The following is a 14,503-nucleotide window of genomic DNA, read 5'->3' as shown; positions in this document are numbered from 1 at the left end:
GTAAGGAGAAAGAGGATATGCAAAGGTACTGTGATGGGAAGCAGATGGTAACTAAGGAAAGGCAAACAGGAAAGCCTAGCAGGTCTGTTGGTGGCCAGAGAAGAGTAACCAGAAATTTTATGATTTTTAAAGAAAGGACGACGCTGTGGATGGGCAGAGCAAGACACTGAAGAGGGCTGCCAAACAAGTATGGGCTTCATGAAGCACCACCACAGGGTTTCTAAACTCAAAGGAGAATGAATTTTGCAATGATCACATGGTCCGCTCAGAGATGCAGAGTTAAGAAACCATCACAATCGCAAAGGCAAGACATGAGGGCTTGGAAGCTATTTAGACATGACCATCAATGAGTGGTACTTAGGAAGAAAGCCTGGCAGGACTCAGGGACTGACTAGATACAAGAAGGCGGGAGAAGAGAAGGGGAGCTTCTAGGACCATGCCCAGGCTTCCAAATGGTACAGCTGGGAACGGTGATGCTGCTCACCGAGTAAGGAGGGGAGGAGCAGCTTGTGGCGTTAATCTCATCCCCCACGGGGTGATGACTGCTATTCCAGCTTCACATACTAGGTACTTCAGTTTCAACAGGGCTAAGTCACTCGCCCAGGGCATGCAGATCTCAGTGACTGAGCCAGAATTTACTTTCTACTTGGTAATACTCAGAAGACCATACTAGTTTCCTTGAAGGTTCAGCTGCATGATCAAATCCTGAATTTCAAAAGCGACAAAGAATCAACAACGTGTAGCAAAATAATGGGAAGTGGTTAGTGAAAAGCGGGGTAATACAAGGAAGCCTCTCTGTCCAGGCAGATTCCAATGCCAATACTGGAAAGGGTATCTGAGGAAGAAACAGACTACAAAAATCTCCTTGAGGATAGTTTATTTTTCAACTTCGCACACTTAGTGCCTGAAATACTGTCTGGACCACAGCAGACACCAGAAACTATGTGCTAAATGAATGAGTGAATAAAGAACAAAAGACAAATAAGCAGGTTTGGGAGGAAGCCAAGTTCAACACATGCTATGCTTCATGTACCTGTAAGTCACCAAAGCAGAGGCAATGGGAAAGGCCTTTCATCAAAGACAAGATGTTGGTGATTCTGCAGCCACCAATGTAAAAATAACAAAACATATTCATGAATCCCATCACAGAGCAGTGAGAATCAGATTCATTCCTGAGAATGTGTAAGAAAAATCAGCGTGAAGGACTAAGAGGGCATTTTTAGAAACACAGTACCAAGGAGAAGCAGAGTGCTAAAGCCAAGAACAGAGCTGAACCTACTTATCAATCTTTAAGAACAAAAATAAAAACTCTGAACTTGGTCTGCCACTGTGGTGTCAGTGCAGTGTCAGCATCCTATATGGGTGCCGGTTCAAGTCCCGGCTGCTCCACTTCCAATCCAGCTTCCTGCTAATGTGCCTGGAAAACTAGTGAAGGATGGCCCAAGTTCTTGGGCCCCTGCACCCTCGTGGGAGACCTGGAAGAAGCTCCAGGCTCCTTGTTTCTGAATGGCTCAAGTCCGGCTGATGTGACCACTTGGGGAGTGAACTGGCAGATGGAAAACTTTTCTCTTTGTTTGCCTCTCTGTGACTCTGCCTTTCAATAAACAAATCTTTTCTTAAACTTGCATGTACTGAAGCCTCTAGCTAAGACCTCACTACCACTGAAGGCAAAAGGGAGGCCAGATACATAGCAGTGCCTTTTTTTTTTTTTTTGACAGGCAGAGTGGACAGTGAGAGAGAGAGACAGAGAGAAAGGTCTTCCTTTGCCATTGGTTCACCCTCCAATGGCCACCGCAGCCGGCGCACTGCGTTGATCCGATGGCAGGAGCCAGGAGCCAGGTGCTTTTCCTGGTCTCCCATGGGGTGCAGGGCCCAAGCACTTGGGCCATCCTCCACTGCACTCCCTGGCCACAGCAGAGAGCTGGCCTGGAAGGGGGGCAACCGGGACAGAATCCCGCACCCCGACCGGGACTAGAACCCGGTGTGCCGGTGCCGCTAGGCGGAGGATTAGCCTAGTGAGCCGCGGCGCCGGCCTAGATACATAGCAGTGCTTCTTAAATTTGCTGTACACTGGAAAAACACACAAGGAGCTTTAAAAATCATTGTTATTTGGATTCCATCCTCAGAGATTCTAATTTAATTGATACGGGATGAAACCTGAGTAAATTTTTAAAAGCTCTCCAGTGAAAAACAAGAGCAAAAGTTTAAGAACCACAAGGACAGAAGCTGTTGAAAGATATCACAAAAATTATCCAAATCCAGAATGTATTACATGCTAGAGTCAAATGAATCACTTTTATTTTTCTAAGTACAAAGTGTCATAAAATAAAAGTCTTAATGACAGGAACCAGGGTTCCCGAGGTAAGTGTTCAGTTCCAGGGTTGGGAAAGAAGGGATACAAGATCAGCCTGGAGCATCTGGAGTAGCAGAAAGGAGAGGCATGTGCAACAGACATGGTAGGGAGGGGCATCCCAAAAGCACATGTGGGTACAGGGGCCCATAGGCTTGGGCCATCTTCTACTGCTTTCCCAGGCCACAGCAGAGAGCTGGATTGGAAGTGAAGCAGCCGGGACTCGAACCGGCGCCGATATGGGATGCCGGCACTGCAGGCGGCGGCTTTACCCACATGCCACAGCACCAGCCCCATTACAACCATTTTTAAGTGTACAGTTCTGTGGCATCAAGGACATTCATACTGTTGTGCAACTATCACAACATCTATCTCTGGAACACAATTAAAATTTTTCAATGAAAATAATTAAGTTTTGGCCACTTATTTTTTGACCAACTAATACATTCACTAGATCTATTTGAACTTCACAAAGATGGTCTGAATTTTAGAAAGATATAAGAAAGGATATAAAGTGAAGATTTCCCTTAATTCTGTCCCCAGCCGCCCATGTCCCCTCTGCACCAGTGGCTACTCTTTATATTTCATATAAATATGTGTTTATTTAGGCATGTTAAGCCAATTCTACACATACAATCTTTTAAAGACAACTGGCAGCACACTATTCACAATTCTGTCCCTTGCTTGGTTCACTTAAACAGATAACTTGAAATATTTATCTTTACACCTACTTACTTCAAAAGCCTACATAATCCTGCAATGAGGCTTTCCCATATCTCTAAGGCTTTATAGTGACCCCTCCCTCCTATAAATCAGCTCTTATTTGTCATTACTCAACTGGCTCTAAGATACTGTGCAATCCAACAAACATTTTATGTACATGAGCTGATTCACTAGCAAGACTGCAATGCAAACAAGCTGTAGAAAAGGATGTCACGGAACACAGTGCCTTGTACCTCATGAACACCTAGTAAATGCTGATCCCAAGCAACGGATCAAAGAATAACAAAAAGTAAAAACTCATGACATGGTTTAGGGATATAAAATATAACATCTAATCGGTTTTATTTGTCATTTTATTATTATCCATAAGATTGCCAGAAGCCATTCTATTTACATGTGCACCACTCTTTGGAACCTCAAACGTCAGAGAGTCTGATTATAAAATAATGTTCAGATTTTTGCTGATAAATAATTTTAACAAAATGTGATTAGCCAAAGAATCTAAGCTCTATGGGCTCGGTCTGGCTTGGGCCGGGGCAGGAGGGGAGTGGGTGGGGGCCCGAGGGACCTGCACCTGTGCCTGTGTGGGAGCTGGGCTCTGTCTGGCTTGGACCAGGACAGGAGTGGAGTGGGAGGCCAAGGGACCTGCACCTGTGTGGGAGCTGGGCTCAGTCTGGCTCGGGCCGGGGCAGGAGGGGAGTGGGGTCCGAGGGGCCTGCGTCTGTGTGAGAGCTGGGCTCCTGCGGTGTTTTCCCTGACTCTGCACACAAAGCTCACGTGGATGGGAAGAACAAGGTGGTCACCACCCCAGCCTTCAGGGGTGAGGCCGCACTGCACCACATCCACGACGGCATCGGCCTCATGGTGAAGAAGGTGCTGGAACTCACGGGGAAGTGACGGTGGCCCCGCGGCACCCCAGCTCCAGCCCTAGAGTGGGGCCACCTCTGGCTGAAGGGGCGGGGGTTTATTTTTCTGCTTCCATCTGTAGCTTTCTCCCAGGGAGGGGCCCCATGATACCTGGGCATGGGGTGGGCCCGGACCCTCGGTCCCCTCCCAGGCACACGGGGTGGGCAGCTGCCAGTGCGCCCCCGCCCCTCAGCTGTTGGTCCTGGCATTAAAGTAAAAGCTCTTTCAGGAGAATCAAATGGAAAAACACAATTCCAGTCTTGGGCTCATGGCTCAGGAATCTTAAGTTTTGGGAAGAGAAAAATTTTTAGGTTTACAAGTTTAATCAAGAAACCAGAAAGAACATTTACTGAAGAAAGCCCCCTGGGTCGCCACACGTGAGGCCGGACCCCAGGTCCCTGGCAGAGTGCTGGGCCCAGTCCCGGCCGCTCCAGCCCGGCTCCCTGCACCTGGGAGAGCAGTGGAAGACGGCTGGGTGCTGGGGCCCTGCACCCATGTGGGAGACCTGGGAGGAGCTCCTGGCCCAGCCCTGACCTCCGTGGCCATTTGGGGAGTGGACCATTGAGGGGAATAGTTCTGCCTCTCTCTGTCCTGCCTTTCAGAAAATAAATCTTTAAAAGAAAAAAAAAAAAAGAATCTAAGCTGTATTCCATATAGTAACATTGTATCTTCAATATGTTAGGTGTTTAAAAAGTTCCATAAACCTGGATCAACCACCTTGGGAGCCCCACCACACATATGGACATTAACAGATTCTGAAAAGTCCTGTTACAAATAACTTACATAACTGTTCAATACAGAATTTCCCAAAGTTACAGTGCCCTTATTTCTGAAAATCTCTAACATCTCTAGTGTTCCAATGAATAGATGAAAGGAGGAAAAGAGCGCTCATTTGCTGAACTCCTCACTCTGATTTTAACTCTCAGTCCCAAAAAATCATTACATCTCCAAGAATCTCAGCTTTCTTAAGCACAATCTTGTAAGAATGCAATTTTAAAGAGTCACATAAATAACATTAACACCAACAACGACTTTTAGTCAGCTTCTCATTACTACAACCAAAATGTCTGATGGAGTTCACTTATGAAGGAGAGAGGTTTACTTCAGATTGCTTTTGGAGTCCATAGTCCAAGACTGGGCAGCCTCATCAATCCTCCATCTTCAAGGATAGAGGCTGGCAATGGTGGTGGCCCACGTGTGGAAAAGAATAACATAGTGAGCCAGGAAGCTGAGGGCACAGCTGGGCCCCACTTGGTCTCACAGGAACCAAGTTCTCAGAGAAGTCCACAACAACCTAAAGACCTCCCACTGGGCCTACTTCCTAGACCCTTACCTGTATCAAATACCAATCCTTAATCCAGTAACATACGACTCCGGGGACCAAGCCTTCAACAGACGGGCCTTTGGGGTATACCCAATCAATTATTCAACCAACAGCTATATTTTAAATAATGAAGTATACATTACAGATTTCCTTTTCTTTGCTCTTACATCTCTTAGTTCATCTGCCATTTACGAATGTAACTACTTCAATGTTACACCTTCAAAAATGTCTCAGGTTAAAATGATAAAGTTATGGCCACCCCATCTTCGGGTGGTTATCACAAATTCCTTTTTACCTGCTATATTTGAAATAAAGTTTTCATTTAAAAACTTATTTCCAGCAGCAGGTGGCTGACACAAGAGTTTAGATGCTGCTTGGGACACTTACATCCCACATTGGAATGCCCGAGTTAGAGGCCCAGTCCCACTTCTGATTCCAAATTCCCATTAATGTGTACACTGGGAGACATCAGGTGATGGCTCAAGTACTTGGGTCCCGCACAGCCACAGGGGTGACCATGACTGAGTTTTTGACTCCCATCTTAGACCTGGCTCAGCCCCAGCTATTGCAGGCATTCAGGGAGCGAACCAGTGGATGGAAGATCTCTTTCTGCCTTTCAAAAAAATAAAAACAATTTAAAAATTATTTCCAAATACGACAAACAGTAACTTAAAAGATTGAGGTTTTATGCAAAAGTTACATGTTTTTCTAATAGAGGCAGTGCTGTAGCATAGGGGGTAAAGCCACTATCTGTGGCACAAGCATCCCATATGGGAGGTGGTTCAAGTCCCAGCTGCTCCACTTCCAATCCAGCTCCCTGCTAATGGCCTGCAAAAGCAGCAGAGGATGGCCCAAGTGCTTGGGCCCCTGTACCCACACGGGACATCCAGAAGAGGCTTCTGGCTTAGATCAGCCCCGCTCTGGCCATTGTAGCCATTTAGGGAGTAAACCAGTGGACGGAAGACCTTAACTCCGTCTCAGAGTCTCTAATTCTGCCCTGCAAATAAATAATTCTTTAAAAAAAATTTTTTTTTCATTTGGGGAGTGAACCAGCGAATGGAAGACTTCTCTGTCTCTACCTCTCACTGTCAGTGACTCTACTTTTCAAATAAATAAATAAAATCTTTAAAAAATTTTTTTGTCCTAATACATAAATATTTGCCTAACCTTAATCAAAACGGATTTCTCTTACTCAAGGAGAAACAGTCTGTTAGGGACTGAACATACACTGACTTCAACATTTGTATGTTGAAGCCCTAACTCCCAAAGTGACTATGTTTGGAAATAGCACCTTGAAAGAGTCAACGAAGGTTAAATGAAGCCCAGAAGGATGGGTTCCTAATCCAACATGAGTGATGTCCTTCCAAGAAGAGGAAAAGACACCAGGGATGCACTGAGACAAAGGAAAAGCCATGCAAAGAAAGAAACAAAGACCTGAGAAGAAACCAAATCTGCCAACAACTTGATTTTGGACCAGCGCCTCCAGAATTCTGAGAAACAGTTTCCGTGTTGAAGCCAGCCAGTCGAGATTTTGTTCTGGCAGCACCAGAAGACTAAAGCTGTGATATTCAAGAAGAAATACATTCCCAACATTCCTCTTACCTGGATATGCATATCTCTCTAACTTGTTGAGGTGTCAAAGCAAAAATAAAAAACTTCTCTTGAAATCGTTGAATACTGCTTTGAACTGAGGAGGAAAAAAGATAATTTCAGTAACAAATACAAGGAAATAAGAAAGTACTTCTGATAAGAAGTATCTGCCAAATTCTAAAATGTTTAAGGCTTAAACACTCGAAAATCAAGCAGTGAACTGCATTCATCGTGAAATCATGAGTAAAGTCACTCCAAAAGCATCTTTAAGCATTTAATCATTATTTATTCTAAAACACTATTTATAATATACAAGAGCATGCAAAATTTCATGAAAATACTTACTATGAAAAAACTGTTTGGATTTCAAATTGTTTTATACTAAAACTCGTACTGATTTGTTAATGGCTGACAAGAGGATCTAGTTTAAGTCACAAGAAGGACAAGACATCAGTTTGAAAGAGTTACTATCAGAACATTCATGAACTGTGTCAAAACTAAAGCAAAATGAAACAAATTTAAAAAGAAGCTTGGGTATAAGACTGGAGAAATCACTGATGCTTTATGCAAAGTTCATGTAAATAGGCCCCAAAGAAATCAACAGTTTAGGGGCCGGCGCTATGGTGTAGCAGGTAAAGCCACTATTTGCAGTGCCAGCATCCCAAATGGGTGCCGGTTTGAGTCCTGGCTGCTCCACTTCCAATCCAGCTCCCTGCTTAGGTGCATGGGAAAGCAGCAGAGAGCTCTAGTCCTTGGGACCCTGCATCCACGTGGGAGACCCGAAATAAGCTCCTGGCTTCAGATGGGCCCAGCTCTAGCCACTGGGGACATTTGGGGTGTGAACCAGCAGATGAAAGAACTCTCTCACACTCTCTCTCTCTGGCTCTTTCAAATAAATCTTAATTTCTTAAATGTTCTAAAAAAATGAAATCAGCAGTTAATCTGCTAACTTGTTTTAAGTAGGGAAGATGAAACCTGCAGCAGCAGCCCACCCACATTAATTTGTGAGAGAGGGAAAAAAAAATCCTTTTGTGCCCTACACAGAGAGGACTGTTACCAGCAGAAACAATAGCCAACACCATAGACATCTGACTTAGGTTAGCTTACACACTTCTGACTGAAACCTTCAGAGCTGAACCAACATTCTACTCAATAGGTAGCAAAACTGTTGCAGCCAGATCAGTTACAAACAAGAGTAGGCTTTCAATGGAAAAAAAAATTTTTTAAGATTTATTTGAGGCCGGCGTTGCGGCTCAATGGGCTAATCCTCCGCCTGCGGAGCTGGCACCCCGGGTTCTAGTCCCGGTCGGGCGCCTGATACTGTCCCGGTTGCTCCTCTTCTAGTCCAGCTCTCTGCTGTGGCCCGGGAGTGCAGTGGAGGATGGCCCAAGTGCTTGGGCCCTGCACCCACATGGGAGACCAGGAGAAGCACCTGGCTCCTGGCTTCAGATCAGTGTGGTGCGCCAGCCGCAGCGGCCATTTGGGGGTGAACCAACGGAAAAGGAAGGAAGACCTTTCTCTCTGGCTCTCTCTCCCACTGTCCACTCTGCCTGTCGGAACAAAAAAAAAAAAAAAAAAAAAAAAAGATTTATTTGAAAAGCAGAGTTACAGACACAGAAGGGGAGATAGAGATCTTGCTTCTACTGGTTCATTCCCTAAACAGTCACAACAACCAGGGTTGGGCCAGGACAGGAGCCTCCTCTTTGTCTCCCACGTGGGTGCAGGGGCCCAAGCACTTGAACCATCCTCCACTGCTTTCCCAGGTGCATCAGCAGAGAGCTGGATTGGAAGTGGAGCAGCTGGGACTCAAATAGCAGCCCATATGGCATGCAGGCAACATAGGCAGCGGCTCAACCCCTTAAGCCGCAACGCAAACCCACCAATGGAAATTTTAAACAAGCAGGATCAAGATCCCAAAACATTTCCTTGAAGAACTGGAAATGCAGCTTTATGAGAATGATCCTGATGTCAAAGCCATGTCTATCAAGAGTTGGAAGTGATTCAGTCAAAGCAAAAGTGGACTGACTGGTCAAGAGCAAAGGGCATGGCAATAGTTATTTCAGATGTCCAGGCCTGTGTTTCTGTGTTTTGTTTTTTGTTTGACTTTCTGGAGGGCCAACTAATGACAACATCTGATTACTATGAGAGGGTTTTTGAGCAAGTCAGCCAAAGCTTAAGCAGAAAAACACCCAAGAAAGTTTTACTACAGACTCTTTCTCCTGTTCATTCCTCTCACCAAACAAGGGCAAATATTTACAAGTTCAATGACAAGTCATCAGGCATCCACCTTACAGTCCTGATTTGGCTCCTTCTGACATGTTTTTTATTTAAAAAAAAAATCTTCAAAGAACATTCACAGTTTTCTTCAGATTGCACTGAAGTGGTTAAATTCCCAGGACCCTTAGTTGTTTAGAGAAGGATTACATGGCTAACATCACTTACCAAGGTGTCCTATAGTTGACACAGTATATGTTGAAAAGTAAAATTTAGGGGCTGGTGCTGTGGCGCAGCAGGTTAACGCCTTGGCCTGAAGCACCAGCATCCCATATGAGTGCTGGTTCGAGACACCACTGCTCCACTTCCAATCCAGCCCTCTGCTGTGGTCTGAGAAAGCAGTAGAAGACGACCCAAGTCCTTGGGCCCCTGCACCGGTGTGGGAGACCCGGAAGAAGCTCCTGGCTCCTGGCTTCAGATCGGCGCAGCCAACTGGGGAGTGAACCATCGGATGGAAGACCCCTCCCTCTCTCTGCCTCTCCTCTCTGTGTAACTCTGACTTTCAAATAAATGAATAAATCTTTATAGAAAAAAGAAAAGTAAAATTTATATATTTTAATTAAATTTTTCCATGAACTTTTCTCATTTGGCCAAAATATAATAAAGCATTTCAATATTACATTTCTTTTTTTTTTTTTTTTTTTTTTTTGACAGGCAGAGTGGACAGTGAGATAGAGAGAGAGAGAGAAAGGTCTTCCTTTTCCGTTGGTTCACCCTCCAATGGCCGCCGCGACCAGTGCGCTGTGGCCGGCGCACCGCGCTGATCCGAAGGCAGGAGCCAGGTGCTTATCCTGGTCTCCCATGGGGTGCAGGGCCCAAGCACTTGGGCCATCCTCCACTGCACTCCCTGGCCACAGCAGAGAGCTGGCCTGGAAGAGGGGCAACTGGGACAGAATCCGGCGCCCTGACTGGGACTAGAACCTGGTATGCCGGCGCCGCTAGGTGGAGGATTAGCCTATTGAGCCACGGTGCCGGCCTCAATATTACATTTCATCCCCAAGTAAAGCCTCATCTAAAGATCTGAGAAGTCAGGTACAAGTTCCCAGGACAAAGTCTTTGTTTCTTTGCCATGGTTTTGTTCTCACTGCTTTATATTTATTCAGAACATGTAAAAGAAAATTTTAAATTTCAAAACCTGTTACGTAGCTAGAGTTATAAAAATACATAATTGCTGGGGTTAGCACTGTGATGCAGTAGGTTAAGCTGCCACCTGCAATGCTGGTACCAGAAGAGCGCCAGTTCAAGTCCCAGCTTCTCCACTTCTAATCCAGCTCCCTACTAATGTGCCTAGGAAATCGGCAGAAGATGGTTCAAATACTTGGGTCCCTGCCACCTATGTGGATGACCTGGATGGAGTTCCTGGCTCTTGGCCCTGCCTTGGCTGTTGCAGCCATTCCATCAAAGGAGTGAACCAGCAGATAGAAAATCTTTCTGTCACTCTGCCTTTCAAACAAAGTAATTTTTTTTTTAAAGATACATACTTGAGTCAGGCATTGTGGCACAGCAGGTTAAGCAGCTGCTTGGATACCTATATCCCATATCAGAGAACCTAGGATCAAGTCCTGCTTCCATTTCTGATGCAGCTTCCTACTAATGCACACCCTGGGAGACAGCAGATGGCGGCTCAGGTACTTACATGGTTCCTACAACCCATGTGGGAAACCAGGATAGAGTTCCTGGCTCCTGGTTTCAGACTGGCTCAGCCCTGGCTACTGCAGGAATTTCAGGCGTGAACTAACAGATGAAAGACTTCTACCTCTACCTATACCTCTGTTGCTCTGCCTTTCAAATGAAACAGTTTAGTAGAGAGCAATTATTTTCATATACAAGGTTACCTAATTAAAAAAGACTACTCAGGGGCCGGCGCTGTGGCACAGCAGGTAAAGCCGCTGCCTGCAATGTCAGCATCCCATATAAGACCCAGTTTGAGTCCGAGCTGCTCCACTTCCGAGCCAGGTCTCTGCTATGGCCTAGGAAAGCAGAAGAGAGCCCAGGTGCTTGGTTCCCTGCACTTATATGGATTCCCCGAAAGAAGCTCCTGGCTCCTGGCTTCGGATCAGCCCAGCTCCAGCCATTGTGATCATCTGGAGAGTGAACCAGCAGATGGAAGATCTTTCTCTCTGCCTCTGCCTCTCTGTAACTCTGCCTTTCAAATAAATAAACACATAAATCTTAAAAAAAAAAAAAAAAAGACAAAAGACTACTCAGCAAAGTCATTAAACTAAACTGCACTTATGTCACAAATAACTACAGGATATTAATGCTGATGAATTAGTCAATGATGTTCTAGTGTCCATTAAAACAAAAACAAAACAAGCTAATATAAAATCTTCTACTTCCTAACTGGTACTGCAATACCCACAGGAGGGCAAAGTGCCCCCTCTGTACATTATAAACAGTTAAGTGGCAAACATAAAAAAAATTATTTTTCTTCTTGGGGCCGGCACCGTGGCTCACTTGGCTAATCCTCCACCTGCATCCTATATAGGCGCCAAGTTCTAGTCCTGGTTGCTCCTCTTCCCATCCAGCTCTCTGCTGTGGCCCGGGAAGGCAGTGGAAGATGATGGCCCAAGTGCTTGGGCCCCTGCACCCGCATGGGAGACCAGGAGGTAGCACCTGGCTCCTGGCTTCGGATCGGCGTAGTTCCAGCCGTAGTGGCCACTTGGGGGGTGAACCAACGGAAGGAAGATCTTTCTCTCTCTCACTGTCTAACTCTGTCAAATAATAAGAAAAAATTTCAAAAAAAAATTGTTTTCTTCTTGTGATTTCCTTAAAAAGATAACTTTAAAGAAAAAGTAATGGTAATCAAAGAATTTTTAACATAGGTAGATGTGAAAGTATGACAACAGCAAAAAAGGAGGGGGTAGATAAATGAAATTACCTGCCCACTAACTGTGTTTCTTGCCTCATTCTTCTAAGCCTGATTAACATAAATCTCCTTAAAGACAGGATCACTGTTAAGTGTGTCAAAAAACAGCAAGAATCTAAACTGCAAAGTTGGGCAAAACACCCTCAGTGAACTGACCACAATAAAAAGCAGTTTTAGAGGCTCTGCCTTAGATAACTGTAGTCAACCTAGCCAGAAATGTTACCATAAAACATAGATTTTACATTTGAAGCTGGAGTGCCTCCATCATCAGCATATGAAGCATACATGTATAACAAAGAAATTATAGTTTACTATCAGCAGTTTATATCATAATAGATCTTTCTAGAATATTTTTGGCTTTACCTATCATTTATTTGCTGCCAAATTTTCAACCCAGACTAAAATCTCAAATAACCACCCTGTTCCTGTGGGACAGCAGACCTGTTTCATGCCTTACCAAACTGGCCTTCAGAAAACTTGCAGCGGAAGACTGTGCAAATGCTAAGAAACCCAATTTGTTTTGGTTTTTACTGATGGTTTCTAGGTTGTCAGTTTTAGAACAGCAGCCACATGCACAGTAAATTCACCAAAAGGTAAGTCCATTGGCTAAACTGTCATTTTGGTATGGATCATGAAAAAGAACAGCAGGACGTTAAGTAAAAGCATGCAAGTTTTGCCAAGTATTTTGTCCTCATTAATGTCTACACTTTGGGATCAAAAAATCGATTCTGCATAATATCATGAATGCTTTCATGTTAAGAGTGTCTGAAAGGGAAAATTTAACACAAATCAATGACAATACATATGTGCTTATTCAAACCCTTTCCTTTTTCAACAATGCTGCATAATGTAGATTCTGAATTTCCAACACAGCTACAACAGTACCTTGCCCATCATGTCATCCTTCCAGTTGTGTAGTGGGGTCCACATCACCCTCCCTTTCAGTCCAAATGGCACTTTGTGACTGCTTAACCAACAACGTATGGTGTAAGGGGCTGCTACACAACATGCAAGGACGGATCATAAAAGTGTCATGTGTTGCTTCCTTACTGTCAGAACACTTACTTCTCATGCTAGAAAGAAAACCAAACTAGACCACGTGTAGGAATGAATTCCAGCCAATAGAGAAACTGAGCTCAAGCCATTCAGTAGGTAGCACAGCCATCAGATCTGTCAGTAAAGATGTCTCCCAGTGATCAGAGCTCCGACCTATCATGCCATCCCCAGCATTTAAGTCTTCTCAGCTAAGACCCCAGACATCTTGGGATAGAGAAGCCATTCACGTTCTGCCTTCCAAATTCCTGATCCAGAGAATCCATGAGCATAATAAAACACCTGTTTTATACCACTATGCTTTGAAATAGTATCACACAGCAAGAGTAAAAGAGTGACAATTTCATTTAGTAATTTTAGCATAACCTTATAAATTTCAAATTACACTCAGATTCATTTATAATGACTACTAACTGACATAGCCTGCTAAAATGATCTGCAAATATATGCCCAAGAAATAACATCAGGAAAGACTATCACAGCACAAAACTCGGGAGGTGGGGGGGTAGGGTGTTACCCTCAGAGGCTATAAGGTGGCACAGAAACTCTACATTTCAAAAATGTCTTTTGAGGCCAGTGCTGTGGCTCACTTGGCTAATCCTCCGCCTGCAGCACCGGCACCCCAGGTTCTAGTCCCAGTCGGGACACCGGATTCTGTCCCAGTTGCTCCTCTTCCAGGCCAGCTCTCTGCTGTGGCCCGGGAGGGCAGTGGAGGATGGCCCAACTGCTTGGGTCCCTGCACTTGCATGGGAGACCAGGAGGAAGCTCCTGGCTCCTGGCTTCAGATCGGCGCAATGTGCCAGCCGCAGCGGCCACTTAGGGGATGAAACAACAGAAGGAAGACCTTTCTCTCTGTCTCTCTCTCTAACTCTGCCTATAAAAAAAAAGTCTTTTGAATGAGAGGAAAAAATACAATATGCAAAGAAATGGTTAACTATTGGTATGACTGGTGGGTTAAAAAATGAGATTCCTAGGGACTTTCCCTGTTATAGTTCTGCAATGTTTAGTTTTTCAATTACAAGGATTAGTTACTTTAGTAATCTAAGAATGAAGAAATTCTAAGGAATCAAACATTCATACACAAAACTCAGAAGGATTTCACAGAACATTAAACAGCTAGACCTATCAGCACTTTATGCTGCATACACAGTGAAGAGACAGCCAGCTACTGAAGGATTTATAGAGAATACCATTATATAAATTCCAAAAACAAGCTGACCAAACCTACCCCTTTTTCACATATATACCTATACAGTAAAGCAAGCTAAGGAAGGAACATAAAATGCATGGTAATGATTTAGCTCAGGTAAAACAGAGTCAAGGAGAGGGCTTTAAAGACAGAGTAATGTTCCTTGTTTCTTTTTTAGAAGATTTATTTTTAAAGATTTATTTATTACGAAAGGCAGAGTTATAG

At 44.3% G+C, this 14,503-nt stretch overlaps 1 protein-coding gene across 42 annotated transcripts in view; it reads right to left on the bottom strand.

Moving 5' to 3' along the window:
- The window catches only part of PIAS2 (protein inhibitor of activated STAT 2), a 105,896-nt gene that overhangs the window by 53,616 nt on the left and 37,777 nt on the right, over positions 1–14,503 (bottom strand). For all 42 annotated transcript variants that reach the window (XR_011379338.1, XR_011379341.1, XR_011379344.1 and 39 more), the window contains one exon: positions 6,906–6,990. Coding sequence is in view for 35 of the 42 variants with exons in the window: in XM_070050211.1 (XP_069906312.1) it covers positions 6,906–6,990 (85 nt within the window). In the remaining 7 variants the exon portion in view is untranslated. The remainder of the gene's footprint in view (positions 1–6,905; positions 6,991–14,503) is intronic.

The sequence above is a fragment of the Oryctolagus cuniculus genome, chromosome 10 (assembly GCF_964237555.1).
Source record: "Oryctolagus cuniculus chromosome 10, mOryCun1.1, whole genome shotgun sequence".
In the NCBI taxonomy this organism is placed as follows: domain Eukaryota; kingdom Metazoa; phylum Chordata; class Mammalia; order Lagomorpha; family Leporidae; genus Oryctolagus; species Oryctolagus cuniculus.
The sequence above is the reverse complement of the archived record's forward strand: the minus strand, read 5'-3'. Positions and strand labels throughout refer to the sequence as shown.